Source organism: Tenrec ecaudatus, chromosome 1 (genome assembly GCF_050624435.1).
Source record: "Tenrec ecaudatus isolate mTenEca1 chromosome 1, mTenEca1.hap1, whole genome shotgun sequence".
Classification (NCBI taxonomy): domain Eukaryota; kingdom Metazoa; phylum Chordata; class Mammalia; order Afrosoricida; family Tenrecidae; genus Tenrec; species Tenrec ecaudatus.
Window position 1 is genome coordinate 30,392,183 of NC_134530.1, and position 20,966 is coordinate 30,413,148.

Below are 20,966 nucleotides of genomic sequence, written 5' to 3' on the forward strand. Positions count from 1 at the left end.
TCTTTTTAAAATCATTTTATTGGGGCTCTTACAGCTCTTATCACAATCCACACATCCATTGTGTCAAGCACACTTGTACATGTGTTGCCCTCATCATTTTTGTTCTACTTGAGCCCTTGGTAACAGCTCATCTTTCCCCTCCCCCGCCAACCCCTTCCCCTCACGAACCCTTGTTAACTTATAAATGATTATTTTGTCATGTCTTACACTGTCCGACATCTCCCTTCACCCACTTTTCTGCTGTCCATCCCCCAGGGTGGAACCCCCTTTCTTCCCTTACCCTCTTGGTATCAATCCTGTCATTATTGGTCCTGAGGGGTTTATCTGTTCTGGACTCCCTGTGTTTCCATTTCCTATCTGTACCAGTGTACATCCTCTGGTCTAGCCGGATTTGTAAGGTGGAATTGGGATCATGATAGGGGGTGGGGAGAAAACATACAAGAACTAGAGGTAAGTTGTATGTTTCATCATTGTACCTGCACCCTGACTGGCTCCTTTCCTCCCCATGATCCTTCTGTAAGGAGATGTCTAGTGGCCTACAGATGGGCTTTGGGTCTCCATTCAACTCTGCACTCCCCCTCATTCACAATATGATTTTTTGTTCGTTGCTGCCTGGTACCTGATCCCATCAACACATTGTGATCACAGACTGGTGTGCTTCTTCCATGTGGGCTTTATTGCTTCTCAGCTAGATGGCTGTTTGTTTACCTTCAAGCCTTTAAGACCCCAGACGCTGTATCTTTTGATAGTCGGGCATCATCAGCTTTCTTCACATTTGCTTATGCGCCCACTTTGTGGAAGGCAAGATTTCTACCAGAGTTACCACTGCATCTTCACGTGCCCTTGCTGCTGGGTGCCACTGAGTAGATTCTGACTCACAGCAACCTGATAGGACAGAGAGGTCCGTCCCGTATGGTCTCCACAGCTGACCTTTACGGGAGCAGGCCTCCATGACTTTTCTCCCAGAGGTGCTGGTAGATTTGGCATACAACTTTTGGGTTAGTTAAGCATTTAAGTCCCTGAGTCACTCGGAATTGCAAATCAAAACCACCATGTGATATTTCTATACACTTACGGTTGTTGTTAGGTGTCCTAGAGCCCATTCTGACCCATAGCGACCCAGTACCCAACAGAAGGAAACACTGCCTGGTGCTGGGCCCTCCTGTCCCCACGCTTGAGCCCAAACTGCAGCCACGGTTGTCAATCCATCTTGGTAAGGGCCTTGCTCTTTTCTGCTACCCCTCCACTTTACCAAGCACGCTGTCCTTCTCCCGGGACTGGTCTCTCCAGATAACAACTGTCTCCGCTCCCCATCCTTGTCTCTAAGGAGCTTTCTGGCTGTACTTCTTTCACAGCAAAGGGTTTGTTTGTTCTTTTGTTAGTTCACAGTACTTTAAATAGTCCTTATCAGCACCATAATATAAATGCATAAATTCTTCTTCGGTCTTCCTTATGCAGCGTCTAACTTTCATGTGCATATGGGGCAACGGACTGACGCTTCTATGAGCTTCTATGAACACTGCTGGAAGATCAGAGCAAGACAAAATCCTGGATCACGTCGACCTTTTCTGTGACCTAGTGGTCCAGTTGTGAGGATTTTGGTCTATTTTACATTGAGCTGTGATCCGCACTGAAGGCTGTAATCCTTGATCTTCATCAGCAAATGTTTCCCATCCTCCTCATTTTCATCAAGTAAGATTGTGTCTTGATATCACAGGCTGTTAATTTGCCTTCCTGTTGCTGCATTCTTCCTCATATAATCCAAGTTCTCTGAGGAGTAGCTCACATACAGACTGAATAAACATGGTGAGCGGCTACAACCCTAACACGCACCTGTCCTGATTTTATTTCAGTTTTCCCATTAGTGAATGCACACACAGCCCTCCCCCCATTTGAAAACAAACCCAGATCCAAATCCACACCAGCAACTGTTAGTCAACACAGATTCTTAAGTAATAATTCCCATCTTTCGTAAAACTGTCTTCAACACCAAGCGTTTTCGTTTTATTATTTTTTTTACTGCAAAAACACTAAAAGAAGAAAACCAGTCTAACTCATAGACCAGAACCTCGATCAGGTGGAGTGTACGGAGGGCTGTTTCCTGCACGGTTTTATGACAGTTAGCCTGAGTGGAACCGCCTTCTAGCACTCTCCATTTTGTGTCAAGCTTTGGGAATCCCCTGAGGTGAAGGTCAAGCAAACATTGGCCAGAAAATAGCACCCGCAAGATGAGGCCACACATCTATCTCGAAGAAAAAAGGTTTAAAATGTCAAGGCTAACTGCAAGGTCTGCTTCTGTTCTTGCTTGCTTGCTCACCCAGCTGAAAAGCCCCCACTGTTTACCCCACCCTATAAAAACCCACGTCTGTGAGCGATCAGGACCATCCTCCCTCTCTTTGGGGGGCTGGTCCCTGCCCAGGTTCTTTTTTCTCTTTTCTGTCCCCCTTTAATAAACTGTTTTGCTTCTTACCAGAGACTGAGTTGTTCTTGTCGGGTTCATGTACAACCGATTGTCTCCTCCGTCTCTGTCCACGGGACTCTGAGAAGCTGCAGGAATATGCAGGCACAGACTCAGGCCCGGCTTCATCTCCGATGCTGTGGAACAGGACTGCACATCATGGGGCACTGAGCTCGTGTCAGGCACATTTGTACATATGTTGCAGTCATCATTTTCAAAACATTTTCTTTCTACTTGAACCCTTGGTATTAGTTGATTTTCTCTGCACCGCCACCCTCCCCACCTCATGAACCCTTGATAATTTATATATATATATTTCCCTCATGTCTTACACCAACCACTGTCTCCCTTCACTGGGATTTCCCAATTTTAAAGCATGCAAAATTCTCTTGTTCTGCTCACAAATGCCTCTTGACCAATATACAGACTCCACATGAGCACAATCAAGTGTTCTGGAGTTCCCATTCGTCTCAGGCTATCTATCCATCATTGGTGATGCTTTACAGAATCAAATGCCTTGCCTCTTAAGATGCCTACACCTATTGCGATGAGTAAACCCAAGGCATGGGCCACACGGAAGCTGGCCAGGCTGTAGAGCAACAGGAACTGTCCGTCATTGCTCGTGGGAGCCCAAAATGATCAGGTCGCTTAAAAAGACAGGCTGGCAGTTTCTTACAAAACTAAACATAGGTTTGCTATGTGATATAATAATTGTGCTCCCACTTATAATCTGATAAGCTAAAGATCTATGTCCACATAAAAGCATACATGAAATGTTCGTAACAATTTTATTCAAAATGGCCCAAAACTAGATACGACCAAACTCTAAAAGCAAACTCACGGAGTCATTTCTGACTCTTAGCAGAACTGATCCCGCGGGCTATCGAGGTTGGAGATCATCATGGGGCAGAAAGCCTCGCCCTGCCTCCCTTGGAGAGGCCCTTAAATAAGTGAACGGGTAAGTGAACGGTGGTTGTTTTCACACATGACGGCACATCAGTCAACAGTGGAGGGAAAGAGGTGATGGAAGAACCTTGAGTGCATATTGCACAGTACAGGACACCCACAATCTCAATGTCCTTGCAGGCCGGCAGAGAAGCCATCGCGGTTCCCCGGGAGGGGTCCTAGCAGTGGGCCGGAATGAACAAGGACACAGGGAGGTTTAAGGCAGGGGAACTCTGTATGACACTCTCATGGGGGACACATGGCACTATGCATCTGCACAACACATAATGTGAACCCCGATGTAAACTCTGGCCTTCTGTCCATGACATTTAGCTTGGTTCATCACTTGGAACAAAGGCACCACAGGAGGGCAAGATGCTGGAAACAGCTGGGGAAAGGGGACATGGGATAAGGCCCTTTCTCAATCATGTGTCTGTAAGCCTAACCTAAACCTGTGCAAAACAAGAAAAGTCCATTAAGGAAACTCATTAGGTAAATAATAAGAAGTGTCTACATTTTCAAAGTAGAACTCAAGGCAAAAAAAGGCATTAGATGAGAAAATTTCTATTAATAAAAGGGTTGTACAAATCAATAAAAACGGTTATGTAGCCAGTCATTGATTCTGCTTACCTGAATGTGTTTCTGCAAAACTTTAGAAAAAGCTGGCAATAGTGAAGCCATGGCTTTTGTCTCTATTTGTTATTGCCATTGCATTTGCTAGGGACCCACCTGTTACATATATGTGATCTAAATGATCGGTACAGTTGTCAGTGTCCCTTTATAAGCTGCATGGCTCTGTTACATGCTTAGTAATGTTGCTTGCTTTACTTCTTTTCTTTGAATCTTTCTTTTTTACTGTCAGGCTAAAGATGTTTCATTACATTTTTCTTTTTAAAGAATCAGTTCTTTTTGTTAGTTAGTTTTTCGGACTTAACAATCCATTCGTGTTCCCCCCACTCTACTCCCTATCCCGTAAAGTCATGTCACGAGCCTTGAGTTTAAAGCACTGAGGTCTCTGAAAGTGGCTACAGTTAACTTTTATGACAGATTTAAAAATTACTGTAATCAATGATATCAAAATCCGTAACGTGCTAAGATAATTTTCTGGTTGTTGTTTTAAGTTATTATTTTTATACTTCTAGTAGCATATATATTAAAATACAGAGAGTAAAAGTTACCCAAAACAAGACATTTATTAATCACAAAGAGAAAATAGTAGCTTTAAGCGAAGAGAACACCATCAAAGTTAGTGGCACCGCTGTAAGGCACATCAATATCCTGCACCCATCAGTATGAAGGCCTTCCAAAAACACCTACTCCGTGTAGTCTGGGGAAATCCTAAGACAAACACTATCTATGATGGATCAGCTCCTCTTTTTCCCCTCCCCCGCCTCGCGAACCCTTGATAAATTATTGTTGTTTTCATATCTTACACTGCATGCTGTCTTCCTTCAGCCATGATTCTGTTGTTTGTCCCCCTAAGGGGGTAGAGGTGGGGTGTTTTATGTTGATCATTCATTATGATCAGTTTCCCCTTTCAACCCCACCTTCCCTCTACCCTCATCATTACTCCCATTACTTACTGTTCCTCAGGGGTTTATTTATTTGTCCTGGATTCTAAGTGTTGAGGGCTCTTATCTGTATCAGTGTACATGCTCGGATTTGTAAGGTAAAACTGGGTCCTGATGGGGAGGTGGAGGAGGGACGGACAGGATGTTCTGTGCCAAGAGAGGTTAGCTGCAGAGGGACAGATACTGCATAATCTCCCTTACAGGAACCAGAGATTACTGCTGAGTGTTTACCAGAGGTAGCCAGGGGAATAAGAACGCGGGGACAAGGGAGGGGAGTGTGGAGGCCGCCTGCGGGGACAAGGGAGGGTGGAGGTCGCCTGCGGGGACAAGGGAGCGTGGAGGTCGCCTGCGGGGTGGCAGGATGACTTGGAAAAGGACAATAAGAATAGCTGCTCCATTAAGGGAATGAAACCAACATTACAAAGCTGGACATTTAGAAACTGTTGACATGGCATGCTCCATAACGCACTCTGTGCGCTTTAAGTGCTATTTTCATGTGTATTTATTTTATTAGTCTTATCTAATGTGGTGTATTTTTACAATGTTTTAAAAAAATTCAAAGTAATCTGGACACCTGTCCACTACAACACTGTTCACAATAGGCAAAGAGGTGGAAACGGCCTAAATAGTCATCAAAAGACAGTGGATAAACAAAATGTGAAATGCACATACAATAGAGTACTTCTCAACCGTACAGAGAAATGAATTCCTGATACATGCTAGAGCACGGCTGAAGAATCGTGAGAACATTATGATTACGCTGAGTGGAGCCAGTCGATCACAAAAGCACAAATATTGTATGACTCCACTGCTATGAAACAGGCAAGTAGACGTACAGACACCACAGTTTATCAGAGGGTACCAGGGGCTGGAGTGTGCACTGTGAGCAAGTTCACGGCGCGTTGGACTGAGTCGGCACTGTTTAAGTTCTACAATTCGTCTTCCTGTACTCCCTACCCTTTCTGTACGCAGTGCCCTATGGCTTTTGTAGCCTGACATGTATTGCATACATTACGGCCCACATACATGTCCTTAGTAAAGTTAGAAGAAATCAGCATGAGTGCCTGTCCACCAAACAGCCATGTTGCTGGGAACTGTCTGCAAGCTAGCCTCCTGATAAAATCCCGCCTTCTCTCGGTTTCTCTAGGAGTGACTATTGACAGGGGTTCACCTGCCCTGCCAACATTCATGGGGAGCAAGAGGAAAAGAAAGCCACTGTTTGGAGGGGGCATTGTGTTTTTGATGTTAACGCAATCATTTGGAAAAGGATAGTGGTGGAGGTTAAAATCACAATGAACATAATCAACGTCACTGCACATGTGTCAGATACATTTGTACAATAAAATATTTTTAAAATAAATTAAGAATCAATCTAAGTCACTCTATCAAGAAACTAAATGATAAAAAGATTCTGATAAAAGCCAACATTTGAAAACTCTCTCAGCAGACTAAGACTAGAAGGGAACTTCCTCAAGGGGATAATGGGCACCTCTGAAAACCCACTCACTGCCATCGGGTCGGTTCCGACTCCCAGGGACCCTACAGGTCAGAGGAGAACGGCACCTGTGCGTTGCTGAGGAGTGGAAAGTCTCACCTTGCTCCCCTGGGTTTGAACTGCTGACCCTGTGGTGAGCAGCCCTACTGGTAATCCACTCCTTCAGGCCTCCCGTTGAGAAGACCCACCAAAAAAACCCAAACTCACGGCCACTGAGCCAATTCTGTAGCTGTGGGAAACAGGATTTCTCCCACAAGTATATGCCAAACCTAGCTGCTTGCTACACATGGTAAATGAAGTTATTCTCCTTGAGGGCTGTCAGCCATCTAGAGCAATCAGACCTTATGTCTGTCCCACCTAAGTAGGGCCCACTCCCTTCTGATAAGGATAGTAATTGAGTCTAGGGTCCACCCTTCTTGCACATGTATGCCCCTAGTCCCTCCCTTCCTATTATGAGCACACCCCTAGCTCATCCCCTTCCTGTTAAGTTCATGCCTATTGTACAACCTCTTCCTGTGTTGCTACCTGTTATTAGGGGGCATGCACGTCCCCAAAGATATATAAGCCTTGGTTAGCAATAAACCTCTCTCACCCTCTCGTTCACTCCTGCCCTCTCTGCAGTGCTGTGCGGGGACCTGGCTGTTGAGATCATGGCCGTCCAGATGAGCATGCTACCATGAAATGTGTCTGATTCCTTCATGCTACTCTCTCTGATCTCTCCTATTACTCTATGACTTTATTATAAACTATATATGCATTTTAAACATACAATTGCACCCAACTAACCCATGGTTAGTTGTAGGGGGCTGGCTTCCCCCACATGTAGTGACCGACGCCAGGTTAGCAGGCAGGGACCCAAATCCAACGGTCGATAATCATTGTTCGTCCACACCAGCCACGGCATTACCATGGAAAATGGAAAATAAATTAAAATGGAGAGCTCTACCACGCTCAGAAGACTCAATTCTCCCCAGATTGAGCGATGGATTCAACAGAATCCCAGCAGGGTTTTTTTCTTAATAGGATAGAAAAACTTTAAATTCATTCTAAAATTCATATAGAAATACAAAGGATCTAAAACAGCCGAACAGCTTTTGAAAGGAGAGCAAAGTTGGAGAACGAGCTCTACCTGATTTCAAAGTTACTCTGAAACTACAGCAACATGGTAATAAAGAACATGACATTAAGACAGAGTAAAAGAGAAGCCGGAAACAGACCCCCGTATTGAAAGAATAACAAGTCCATGAGCAAGCAAAAGGACAACAAAACCAAGCTGAGAAGGGAGACGGGAGGCGTGGACAAGCCAGCAGCACACGCTCCGCCAGAAGACAGCTCAGCACCGGCGTGAGTCTCTAACTCTCACCAATGACTGGGGGGACTATGCAGACAGGGCACTGATCAGCTTGGGTGGCCACCCTGCGGGCTGTAGGGAGGAGCCATCTTTGAAGCAGCAGCAGAGACCGCTCAGAAGAGCAATACCAAGACTAAGTGGTACCTTCTCATCTGACCAGAGGCCATGGGGACTGTGATAAGGCCACGGGGCCATGTGGCTGAGTTGAAGGACCAGAGACTTTGCTGCTGGCTGGGAGAGAGCTACTGCTACGGACCAATGACTGGAGCTGTAGTGCTTGCTGATCCTGACTAGTGGTAACCTACTGTGGTAACCTACTAACCTCCCTAATAAACCCTCTTCGCTGTGAGTACTGTCTGGTCAAACAAGTTATTGGCTGGGGAACGGACAGCAGAAAAGTGGGTGAAGGGAGACATCGGACAGTGTAAGACATGAAAAAATAAGAATCATTTATAAATTATCAAGGGTTCATGAGGGAGGGAGGTAGGGAGGAAGGAAGGAAGGAGAGGGGGAAATGAGGAGCTGATACCAAGGGCTCAAGTAGAAAGAAAATGTTTTGAGAATGATGATGGCAACAAATTACCAATGTGCTTGACACAATGGATGGATGGATGGATGGATTGTGGTAAGAGTTGTATGAGTCCCCAATAAAACGATAAAAGAAAGAAACAAGTTACTGAACCCAGCATAGAAGTTGAGAGCCATGGGAGAACGGGCTGGTGTCAGCGTGGGTAGAGGATGGAAGTGTGGAGACGTGTCTATCCCCAGCCTCTTGGGCACAGGGACTTCAGGGGAGGTCGGCTATGTCTGCCTCCATTGGCAGTGACTGCAGGCAGACACATTATGAAACTATAACTAACGTCACCGAGCAATTTGTGTAGAAGTCACCACCTAGGAACTTTAATGTGCTGGGTAAACTTGCGCTGAAAGCACAGTAAAATGTTTTAAAAAGAGAAAGCCCCACACATATAGCCCACTGATTTGCAACAAACATGCAGAGGCAACTCAGTGAAGAATCTGGTGTTGGAACAAATGACTACCATATGCAAAACAACAAGAGCCAGCAAAATAGTACAAGACACAAACCCGCTGCCACTGGAACTCCTTAGCGGTTCCAAGCCTGTAATCTTTTGGGAGCAGACAGCCTCCTCTTCCGGCCCGGGAGCGGCTGATGGCTTTGAACCAGTTAGCAGGGCAACGCTTAACCAGCCAGCCAATACACATTAAAAGTTTCAAAGTACCACTAATAAAACGATTTCAAAAAAAAGTTTCAAAGTCATGCATGACAACGGGAAGTTGAGAAACCCTCCTAGAGTGGAAGAGAGCCAGGGGACAACCAAGCGCAAGGTGGGAGTCTCTGCTGGATTCACACAGGAGACAGTTCTGTCTCTAGCCCTCTTCCTTGACCTCCAGACTCAGGTCCACTTTTCTTCTTTGCATTTTTCATAAGGATCATTGTTTTTTAATTTTATAAGACCAAGACATTTCAAACATGTCTACTACATACCTAGAACTGGTTCTGTGATATTCAACAGAGAAATGCAACCAGGAGGAGTAAATTCCGTCTGTCCTAAATCACATTCCAAATAGTCAACACAGGGAATACTAAAAAGTAAAAAAAGAAAAGAGAATCTTAAACTAGCCACACGCTGTAGAAGACAAGTTGGATCTTTGAGATTTCATGCGATGCAGACTTAATTTAGCAAATCCTGAGCCTTCCAGGTGTAACGTCCCAAGATGACCCTCCTGTTTTCTTCCCGTTGCAGACTTCACAGCACGGAGGTGGCGGGAAATGGGGAAGCAGGCGCTACAACCAGTGTGCAGTCACAAGCTGGGCACAACTTTATCTTTCTGAAAACTGCACCTTTAAAGGATGGTGAGATTGAGCCCTACTTGGAATCTCGGGATTGAGAAACATCATCTGGATCAAACCAAAACCAAACTCACTGCCACCGAGTCCATGCTGACTCACAGCGACCCTGCAGGGCAGGGCAGAACTGCCCCTGTGGGTTTCCAAGACTGTCACGCTTTATGGCAGTAGAAAGCCTCGTCTTTCTCCCACGGAGTAGCTGGTGGTTTCAAACTGCTGACCTAGCAGTTAGCAGCCCAAAGCTTGCCCACACCACCAGGGCTCCTCGGTCATCAGGGCAGAGGCTGCATCCTCGTGTCAACTACAAACAAGGCCAGGTCAGAACATCCTAAGTGCATCCTCGCCTGGCTCGCTAATACCTGGGCAGCTGCAAACAGCAGTTGCACATAATCTCTATGTAGACGTCAACATGCTTCCTTCACGTTTAAAATTAAGAATAAATAAATAAATCGACTTCATGCCCCAAAACTAGCATGATAGAGCAAGAATATAAGCAATCTTACCTATTTAACAGCTGGTTTATGAGGTATCTATTGAATGTTGACTTCCCAATATCTTGGCTTCCACACACCAGAATGACAGGACAGCCATCTGATTCCTCTGTGGGGCGAGAGACACATGGACACCTAGGATTAGCCATTTTCTTTAGGGCCCAAGCCCTTGACGCTCTGGTGAGTGACCATCTGCACTTAGCAGAGAAGCATTACTCACCGCAGACGGCACTGACCAACTCGCTCACTGCGGAGAAGGCACTCTCAGTTAATTGATGGCCATTTTTTCTCTTGTTTCTCCTGATGCCAACGGCCTTCAAGGTTCTGTACTCACAGGTGGAGCGCTGGGTCGTCTCAGTCTGGAATTTACAATGGGAGCCTTTTAGAAAATGATGCACATTTGCACTGCGTTTTAAAAGACTATGCCCCATACGGTTGTGAGTTAACAAGAAGGATTTGCTTGATCCCTCTCCGGACCTCACTGTCCCACCCCGATCCCAAGTCCAGACCATCGGCAAGTCCTATCGATTCCAATCATGAATCGGGCCATGTCACTTGCTTTTCATAACTCAGCTCTCACTTCCAAGGCACTGTAGGGGCTCCGGAAGGAAAATTAGTGGGAATTGTCAGTGACTGTCAAGGAAAAAACCAACACATAGTTCAGTAACAGAAGGGTCACAGAGATGACTGGGTTGGTAATCTGGGATCAGGCCATACGTCTACACGTGACAGCCAAACGCAGCTTCGTTCTCGGTCTCCTTTTAAAACTTGCTTTGGCTTCCGGAGAGCCTTCTTCCCCATGTCTGCTCCCTCAGTGTCATTTGCCTACAGCTCTCTGGGCATGTCCCAGGGAGCTTGGACACAAGCCAGTACCTTTGGTGCCGATCCTCCCATTTTTCTGGCCTTGGTCACCCTCACTGTAAACCCAGATCTCCATGTCCAACCTTCCTCCTCCTCCAGACTGACACATCCCACTGCCCGGCTGACAGCAGGCATCACGAAGTTCACATTTCCAAACATGCTCCTCTCCTAGGCCCCTCTCATCACAGCTAACAGCACTTCCAGGCACCTGGCTGCTTCGACACAAGAGCCGGGCTTTATTCCTCCACTTTTCCTCACATGCACAGCTTCCCATGAGTTCAATCCCTGGTAAAACCGTACAGATCTACCCCAGATACAGTGAATCAGAATCTACAACCTAACAAGGATTGGAATTGGTGTATCTGGGCAGATATGCAAAATCTCTGTGTGTGTTCAACACACAGGCAAGGCAGGAGCCAGAATAAACCGGATTGATGTCCTGCTCACATCTTACCTTCAATCTGCCCCGAATCTGGGAACACGGCCTAGGCTGAGAGCACTGCCAGCCACCTTCCTGTTGAGACCACCATCGCCCACGTCTGGACTTTCTAATGGGCTCCTGGTTCTGTCCACTCTCAGCACAGCAACCAGAGGAACTCGTGCCTCTGCAGAAACCTCCCAGCAGCTTCTCACACACAGCAAGCCAGTCCTGGTGTGATCGGAGTCCCTCAGAGCATGGGCCTGGCCTACCTCCTACAACCTAGTACCTGCTCCTCTCCTCCTCCTCAGGGGGTCTCTGACCACCCAACTTGCAAACAAAAACTAAAAAGAAACCAGCCCGCCCCCTCCCCCCACCCTGATGCTGTTCTGCAGAGCAATAGTATCCAGCACTGCTCTAATACTGCCCTGATGTGTAACAAGGGAGCACTGCAGGGATGCACCACCGACAACCACTGCCACGTACTTAACACAGAGCCGACCGACTCATCTACTTCGCCAGCCGGACCTCCCCAGCCAGAATGTAAACTCTACGTTAAGAGTGTACCTGATGAGTCAGGCATCCCTAGCACCTGGTGAAGGACAGGCACTCCATCTGCTTATTATGTATACTGGTTTCTAAGTTTTAGATTCAGCGTATTGGTTCTTGGACGACCCGTGTAGTAATAGAACATCACCATGGGAAATTACTGACGTGGCAAAAAAGGTGTGGAGGTGAGTAAGACAGGAACAAGTCTAGTACCGTTACACTGTCCAGTTATATTCTAGGAGGCAAGTGATGCTGTTTCAAGCTAATAAATCAAGAAATAAAGGTTTAATTAAGTATCCAGTTTGAGGTCATAAACATAACCACGGAAAAACCAAAAGGTGGTAGCTGTCACCAGAGAATGAACTTCCTGATGGTCCTTATCGTTCTATACTGAATGTTTTTATTATGTATATGAATTAATTGCTAACTGTATAGACTGTTATATGTACACGCACTTATATTACATTCTAACTTATGCAGACATTGCTTTCCAGCTATGTGCATGTAACACTTTCTAACCACATGCACACACGGGAGAAACACATGCATACATTTATATATGCATACATTCTTCCTAACTAAATGCATACACAGGAGCCCTGGTGGCACAGTGGTTAGGAGTAGAGGTGCTAACTGCAAGGTTAGCAGTTCCAAACCACAAACGGCTCCACAAAAGAAAGATGAGGCTTTTTACTCCCATAAAGAGCTTCGGTCTCAGAAACTCAGAGGCAATTCTATGTTGTCCTATAAGGCCGCTAAGAGTCAACATCAATGCACTGACAATGAGTTTGGTTTTTGGTTTGGTAAATGCATATATTGCTTCCTGACTGTATTCATGGACTGCCTCCTAACTGTGTGTGTTTATGACACTCTGCAGGACCTACAACATTAACGTGATGAGCAAACTGGCCTTCCAAGGGCACATCATCCAAATGCCCACGGGAGATCGGTCAGGTGCGGGTAACTGACAAAACTGGGTGAAAGCTGGCTGTACCTCTTGTATGAAGAGGCAGGATAAACCTGGATGGCTGATTATGAACCGCATCGCTGGGGGTTTCAGACGTTGTAACAGCACAATGGAACACAGAGGAGAGAAGCACTTCATCAGTCGGCATCTGTTATCTGTAAACACAAATAGAAACAACTTAATACACGGGCACTCCGCTAGATGCTCCGCCCTGCACTACCACCACCACATCAGGAAAACCATAAACTCACTGAGAGCAGCAAGTAAGTTTGGGAGCCTCTTTTTTTTTTAAGAAGTCAACTTGCAACGCTTCTCGGCCTTTTGGCTAAGATCAAGTGTAGTATCTGTTCTTATCAGTTTAATATCTGATACGTCCTCTATCCGAGGACAATATATTAAATGGATTTTTGGAGCAGGGAGTTGGAATAGGAGCTTGCTCCATCCACTCCACACATCGATCTGGTATTGCAGTACTTCCAGGAACGGTGCACCCCCTCGGGAGATTAAAAAAAAAAAAAGAAGTCAACTTGCAATTCAGGAACACACCTGGGTGACCTGGGTGGGAGAAGGCCACCTGGGTTTGCCACTTGCAATTTTGTGACCTTGGGCAATTTTTCTCATCAATAAGAAAATCGAGAAAAATTTAAAAAGCAGCAGCTTCATTTTAAGACCCGTAATGAGGATTTAAAATAGATCATTTAAAGGTGCCTAAGGGGCTTTCCGGCGCTGACGACCGCTCAGCGATCATGCCTCTCACAAAGGATCTCCTTCACCCCTCTCCCAAAGAGGAGAAGAGAAAACACAGGAAGAAGCGCCTGGTGCAGAGCCCCAATTCCTACTTCATGGATGTCAACTGCCCAGGCTGCTATAAAATCACCCATCTTCAGCCATGCACAAAAAGTACTTTTGTGTGTTGGCTGCTCTCCTGCCCTCTCTCAGCCTACAGGAGGAAAAGGCAGGCTCACAGAAGGATGCGCCTTCAGACGGAAGCAGCACTAGAAGACCCTAAGTAGAGATGAGTGGGAGGCCCTTCTAATAAACCCATTTTGGATACAAAAAAAAAAAAGTGCCTAAGGAAAGCACTAGAACTGATTGTGACGATGTATATACACTACTTTTTTAGTCCTTTTACATTCCCTGGCACCCCAACTACTCTTTTTAAAAGTGACTGCAACAAGGGGGAACCAATCGCAATGATCAACACATAACCACCACCACCACCCACCCCACCCCAGGGAGAGGGACACCAGAAACCATAAGGGAAGGGAGACTGCAGTTGACGTAAGTTATGAAAACAATAGGGGGGAGTGGGGAGGGAGGGGAAAAAAAAAGAGGACCTGATGCAAAGGGCTTAAGTGGAGAGCAAATTCTTTGAGAATGATTGGGGCAGGGAATGTATGGATGTGCTTTATACAATTGATGTATGTATATGTATGGATTGTGATAAGAGTTGTATGAGTCCCTAATAAAATGTAAAAAAAGAAAAGAAAATGATGAGGGCAAAGAATGTACAGATGTGCTTTATACAATTGATGTATGTGTATGTATGGACTGTGATAAGAGTTGTATGAGCCCCTAATAAAATGTAAAAAAAGAAAAGAAAATGATGAGGGCAAAGAATGTACAGATGTGCTTTATACAATTGATGTATGTATGTGTATGGACAGTGATAAGAGTTGTATGAGCCCCTAATAAAACGTTTTAAAAAAAAAAAAACAATAATAATTTATACTTTATCAAGGAGTCATGAGGAGGGAGGGGAAAAAAGGAGCTGATACCAAGGGCTAAAACAGAACGTAACTGTTTAGAAAATAATGTTGGCAACATATGTACAAATACGTTTGATTATGGATTGTTATATGAGTTGTTAGAGTGGAGGGAATGTGGGTTGGAAAGGGGAAACCGATTATAAGGATCTACATGCGACCTCCTCCCTGGGGGACGGACAACAGAAAAGTGGGTGAAGGGAGACACTGGACGGGGCAAGATATGACAAAATAATAATAATTTATAAATTATGAAGGGTTCATGAGGGAGGAGGAAAAATGAGGAGCTGATGGCAGGGACTTAGGTGGAGAGCAAATGTTTTGAGAATGATGAGGGCAATGAATGTACAAATGTGCTTGACACAATGGATGTATGGATGGATTGTGATAAGAGTTGTATGAGCCCCCAATAAAATGATTTTAAAAAAAAACATAAATGAACACCACCACCACAATAACAACAAAACACACAAGCAAAAAAGAGTTGTTAGAGAGGAGGGTAGAGGATGGGTGGGGTGGAAAGGGGAACCGATTACAGGGATCTACATATAACCTCCTCTCTGGGGGACAGACAACAGGAAAGTGGATGAAGGGAGACGTCGGACAGGGCAAGATATGACAAAATAATCATTTATAAATTATAAGATATGACAAAATAATCATTTATAAATTATCAAGGGTTCATGATGGAGCGGGTAGTGGGGAGAAAGGGGATAAAAATGAGGAGCTGATGCCAATGTTTTGAGAATGATGCAACCAAGTGTACAAATGTGCTTTATACAATGGATATATGGATGGATTGTGTGAAGAGTTGTATGAGCCCCCAATAAAATGATTTAAAAAAGAGTTGTTAGAGCCCAACAAAATGATATAAAGTAAATAAACATGACTTAACAGTGGGAGTGTATGATATGTGAAAGAAATCAGTGGCTACCGTAGGTGAAGGAGCTGTCGTTGCTTAGGGGGTATTGAGGTGTAAGTTAACGGTGATGGGCTAATTTGAAAAATGCTATCAATAAAGGTTACATAATAGACTATACACAATGGTACGCTTAAATACGCATGTAGGAGGTGTTGAATTGTAGAATGTTTTGCTGTGTACATTTCTGCCACAGTGAAAAATAAATAATTACACTAATAAGTACAAGAACATGTGCTAAACTTGATTGTGGCAATGACCGTACAGCTCTTCTTGATATGACTGAACGACTGAATTGTAAGGTAGGTGTCAATAACACAGCAAAAGAAGGAATATGTAAACCTACAAATATCTTGAATAACACGTGGATGTGATGTCATATGTAATACATTATCATTTACGGTAAATAGACACACACACACACACACATATGACGGATTAGCCATGTTAGACTCTCAATCAAGATAGCCTTCGGATTACCCAGGGTAAGGTGAGCTCTGAGCAGAGTCCGGACTTCCCTTTTCATCTCCTTCCTGCTCTTCTCATGCGCGAGGTACGGAACAGCTGTGATACTCAGGAGGCAGTTGGTATAAGCAGAGAAGGCCTCACAAGCAGGCTGGCCTGGCCTGAGGGTAAAGCCAAACACTTGTACCCGGCCATAGAGGCAAGTCACACGACAGATGCCGCTGAAAAAAAAAGACTAGGGGGAAAAAGAGAGAAAGCAAGAAACGATGTTACTAAACCTCTCGTCAGCAAACTGGCAAATCTTTTTTTTTTTTTTTAAACAATCATTTTATTGGGGACTTATACAGTTCTTATCACAATCCATACATACATTCATTGAGTCAAGCACATTTGTACATTTGTTGCCATCATTCTCAAAACATTTGCTTTCTACTCGAACCCTTGGTATCACCTCCTCATTTTTTCACCTCCTTCACCCACCCACCTTCCCTCCCTCCCTCCCAAACCCTCGGTAATTTATAAATTATTAATTTTCATTTCTTACACTGTCCAGTGTCTCCTTTTACCCACCTTTCTGTTGTCTGTCCCCCAGGGAGGGGGTTATATGTAGATCATTGTGATCGGTTTCCCCCTTTCCCCCCTACACGTATGCTATTTTTTTTTAATTTATTTTTTTATTTTTAAATTTTAACAATTTATTGGGGCTCATACAATTCTTATCACAGTTCATATATATACATACATCAATTGTATAAAGCACATCTGTACAGTCTTTGCCCTAATCATTTTTTTCTCTTTTCTTCTTTTACATTTTATTAGGGACTCATACAACTCTTACCACAATCCATACATATACATACATCAATTGTATAAAGCACATCCATACATTCCCTGCCCCAATCATTCTCAAGGCTTTTGCTCTCCACTTAAGCCCCTTGCATCAGGTCCTCTTTTTTTTTTTCCCCTCCTCCCTCCCCATTCCCCCCTCCCTCATATGCCCTTGGTAATTTATACATCGTTGTTTTGTCATATCTTGCCCTATCCGGAGTCTCCCTTCCCCCCTTCTCTGCTGTCCCTCTCCCAGGGAAGAGGTCACATGTGGATCCTTGTAATCAGTTCCCCCTTTCCAACCCACTCACCCTCCACTCTCCCAGCATCGTCCCTCACACCCTTGGTCCTGAAGGTATCATCCACCCTGGATTCCCTGTACCTCCAACCCTCATATGCACCAGTGTACAGCCTCTGTCCTATCCAGCCCTGCAAGGTAGAATTCGGATCATGGTAGTTGGGGGGAGGAAGCATCCAGGATCCGGGGGAAAGCTGTGTTCTTCATCGATACTACCTCACACCCTAATTAACCCATCTCCTCTCCTAAACCCCTCTATGAGGGGATCTCCATTGGTCGACACTTGGGCCTTGGGTCTCCACTCTGCACTTCCCCTTTCATTTAATCAAACTGGCAAATCTTAGCTCACTACTCACGTATCAAAAGTTAGTAATAAACTCACTGTCGTGGAGTTGATTTCAATTCATAGCGACCCTTACAGGACAGGGTTTCTGGGACTGTAACTCTTCAACAGAGTGGAAGTCTCAGGGGGTCAATGTCAAGGAGTTCAAGAAGAAAGAGATCTTTTGAAACTGAGCGTGTACAATGCTGCTGGATGTGACTGAACTATGGAATGATATGATATCTGGTCTTGAAAGTATGGGGCAGAGAGGAAGGAGGGAAAATGAGGAGCTGATACCAAGGGCTCAAGTAGAATGAAAATGTTTTTAAGGATGATGATGGCAACAAAGGTACTTGACACAATGGATGGATAGATGGATTGTGATAGGAGTCATATGAGCCCCCCAAAATCATTTTTTTAAACAATTTATTGGGGCTCATACAATTCTTATCACAGTTCATACATATACATACATCAATTGTATAAAGCACATCTGTACAGTCTTTGCCCTAATCATTTTTTTCTCCTCTTTTCTTTTTTTTACATTTTATTAGGGACTCATACAACTCTTATCACAATCCATACACATACATACATCAATTGTATAAAGCACATCCATACATTCCCTGCCCCCAAAATCATTTTTTAAAAATGGTCTTGGATACAAAAAAAAGTAGAAAGCCTCATCTCTCTCTTGGAACAGCTGATGTTTTCAAACTGCTAATCTGGTTAGCGGCCCAAAACGTAGCCCACTACACACCAAGGCTCCAGATACACATATGTATGTATGTATGTATATATGTATAAACTCAGTCATTGAGTGGATAGGTGAGTGAGAACGGATCACACTGTACTAGGTGGACGGCAGGCCCTTAGTATTGATGACCTAAGAAAGACCCTAGTGAACCTAGACCACATGCAGACAAGGTCTCCCCAAGACAGATCTCTCCCTCCTCTAGCACTGGAAGGGAGGGCCTGCATCAGGCTGCTTGGTTCGGAATCCTGGCCTTGTGTCTTACTGCAGAACTTTCTGACAGGTCACCTGTCTATGGCTCAGTCTCTGTCTGAAAACGAGCACACTCATAGAAATTACTCCTTGGTGGAGAGTTAGGACCATTAAAAGACAGAAAAGACCCTGATATATCTAGAACCAAAAAAGAAAACCCCTCCTTGCCACTGAATCGAGGATGTCCACTCACAGTGGCCCTATAGGACAAGATAGAACTGTCCCCTGGCAGTTTCTGAGACTGTAACGCACAGGTCAGAACAGGAACTTCCGCCCTGTCTGCTACGGGGATGAATAAAGGACCCCATGAGACAAGTGATGGCCCAAGAACTGGCTTGGTAAACGCCTTCACCTTGAAGCCAGGCCCCAGTAAAAGTCTGGCACAGGACTGTGCTTGAAGGTAATTCTGGGCCACGCTGACCCAACGGAAAGCAATGCATGAGACCCAAGGGTGAACGGAGTAATTACTAATTAGAAAGTTGCTTGACCTTCTGGAGGGCGCAGCACCCTCCCCTTTGAAAGTGCCATTTGGAAACAAGCAGCTTCCCCTAGACAACCGCTCGTCTCACCTCCAGAGAAGGGATCCCTGCTTCTTTTCTTTTAAAGTGACTGAACTCTGCTGCTGCTGGTGTGTATGTGTGAGAGAGAGAGAGAGAGAGAGAGAGAGAGAGAGAGAGAGAGAGAGAGAGAGAGAGAGAGAGAGGGAGAGAGAAGCCAGGCTTATCTCTAGACCCTTTCGGGTTTGCTAGTTTCCCCCCTGGGCCAGACTTCACAATAACTGTTCATAGCAGTAGAAAAGGCCCAACTTTCTCCCAAAGAACGTGAAAGGTTGGAGACAGAAGGTGCAGGAATGAGAAGTAGAGAGGCTTTATTAAGGCGAGGGAAAACTCCCAGACGTGTTCCACAACCCAAGGAGTCAGGTCAGGGACGTCATGCCTGGCTGGGAGGTGGTGGGACATACAGAGGGCTTGAGCAGAGGCCGCACGTACTGATAAGGAAAAGGAAGGCCTTCTGGGTCTCAGTCAGGATGTGGTCTGTGCAGACCCCCCTGGAGAGAGAAACTCCTTGGAAGGCTGGCGGCAGCGACTGCACCGTCCAGCTCTGGCCTTGAGAGGCGGGAAGAAGGGGCTGCACGGTGGGGACCCGGCCCAAACGGTGCTTTTGCACTGCTGAACCAAGCACCTATTGCCATCACTCCCACGGCCACCCCTCCCAGGACACTGCAGTCCCTCTCAGCCCTGAGGTCTAGCGTCCCCCTGCTGAGCAGCACCACCTCCAAGAGAATGGACTCAGCTTGCAGGTGACCAGGGACTCCTCCTAGCCTGCAGCTCCCCGGGGCCCGCGTCTCCATCCCGCTTCTGCCCACCAGGGGCTCCCAGAACGCCACTTACCTGCTCCAGCGGCAGCAGCAACACCGCGCGGCCGCGGCCGGCGGGCACCGGGGTAGGGACTTGAGTTAAGAAGGGAACCACCGCGGTGGGCGCGGGGTCAGGGATCACGGCCGGGATCACGGCCGGGACGGAGCGGGGAGCCGCGGATTTGAGTCTCCGGGGTGCAGCCTCCTGTGCCGCCGGCGCCGCCGCGCCAGACACCAGGCAGCCGCTCTCCCTCAGGTCCACGCCTGCTGCCTGGGCCTGCAGTAGCCGTCGCCGTAGCCGCCGCCGGCCGCACCAGCTCAGGGACCCAGGCCAGCCGCGCAGTCGACGGCTGAGAATGAGCTGGGGCCAGGCCTTGCGCGCCCGCGACCGTACCAAGCGGCCAGGAGCCCGCTTGACCTGCAGCAGCGAGTCTGCCATGCTGGCTACAGGCGCCTGCCACGCGCGTTCTCGCGAGATCCCTTCGCTCCGCCCCGCGGGCCCGGGAATCGCGGGAAGGAGCGGCCGGGGCGGCGCCTCTGGTGCCCTCTTCTGGCCGTACCTGGTAAACCCCGGAAGCGAACGTGGGGCTCGGCCAGCCCCGCGGAGACTGCAGGACCCAGGGAATGCTCTAGGGGGCGGCCGCCTCTGCGCCGTCCGCGGCGGGCTCCATTTACATTATGCAAAAGCCCACCTTGGCCTTGGGGAGAGCAGCAGCCCAGAAAGCTCGGGTCCAGCTGAGCGGCCCACCTCTCCGGAAATCCATCTGCGGGCGACTTTCTGCAGCCAGTTCATGCAGAAACGACACAGGGCGGGCATTTAAACAAAACCCGGACGTTTTGCATAGCCGTCGTTTGCATGCATTTGTCTTTGAGCTGAAGAGAGAAACTTTGCCTTCTAGGTAACCAGAGGGAACTCAGAATATCAGTCTGAGAACTGGGAGGCCGGGCGGACTGCCTCGAGCTCATTCCATAAACAGAGCCGCCCTGCGGAAAAGGGCCCGGAGCAGCTGTTCTCAACCTGTGGGTCGC

At 46.3% G+C, this 20,966-nt stretch overlaps 1 protein-coding gene and 1 non-coding gene across 2 annotated transcripts in view; one reads left to right on the forward strand and one right to left on the reverse strand.

The window, feature by feature from the left end:
* NOL9 (nucleolar protein 9) overlaps positions 1–20,389 on the reverse strand; it is a 47,119-nt gene extending 26,730 nt beyond the window's left edge. Inside the window, exons 1-6 of the mRNA XM_075550540.1 lie at positions 19,972–20,389; positions 16,142–16,361; positions 13,004–13,131; positions 10,402–10,540; positions 10,194–10,290; positions 9,328–9,425 (exon numbers count right to left, since the gene is read on the reverse strand). Of these exons, the coding sequence (XP_075406655.1) occupies positions 9,328–9,425; positions 10,194–10,290; positions 10,402–10,540; positions 13,004–13,131; positions 16,142–16,361; positions 19,972–20,376 (1,087 nt within the window). The 5' untranslated portion in view covers positions 20,377–20,389. The remainder of the gene's footprint in view (positions 1–9,327; positions 9,426–10,193; positions 10,291–10,401; positions 10,541–13,003; positions 13,132–16,141; positions 16,362–19,971) is intronic.
* On the forward strand, positions 13,282–13,472 carry LOC142438042 (U2 spliceosomal RNA). The gene has a single exon (XR_012782509.1). It is a non-coding gene; the product is annotated as a U2 spliceosomal RNA (small nuclear RNA).
* Positions 20,390–20,966: the final 577 nt, after the last annotated feature.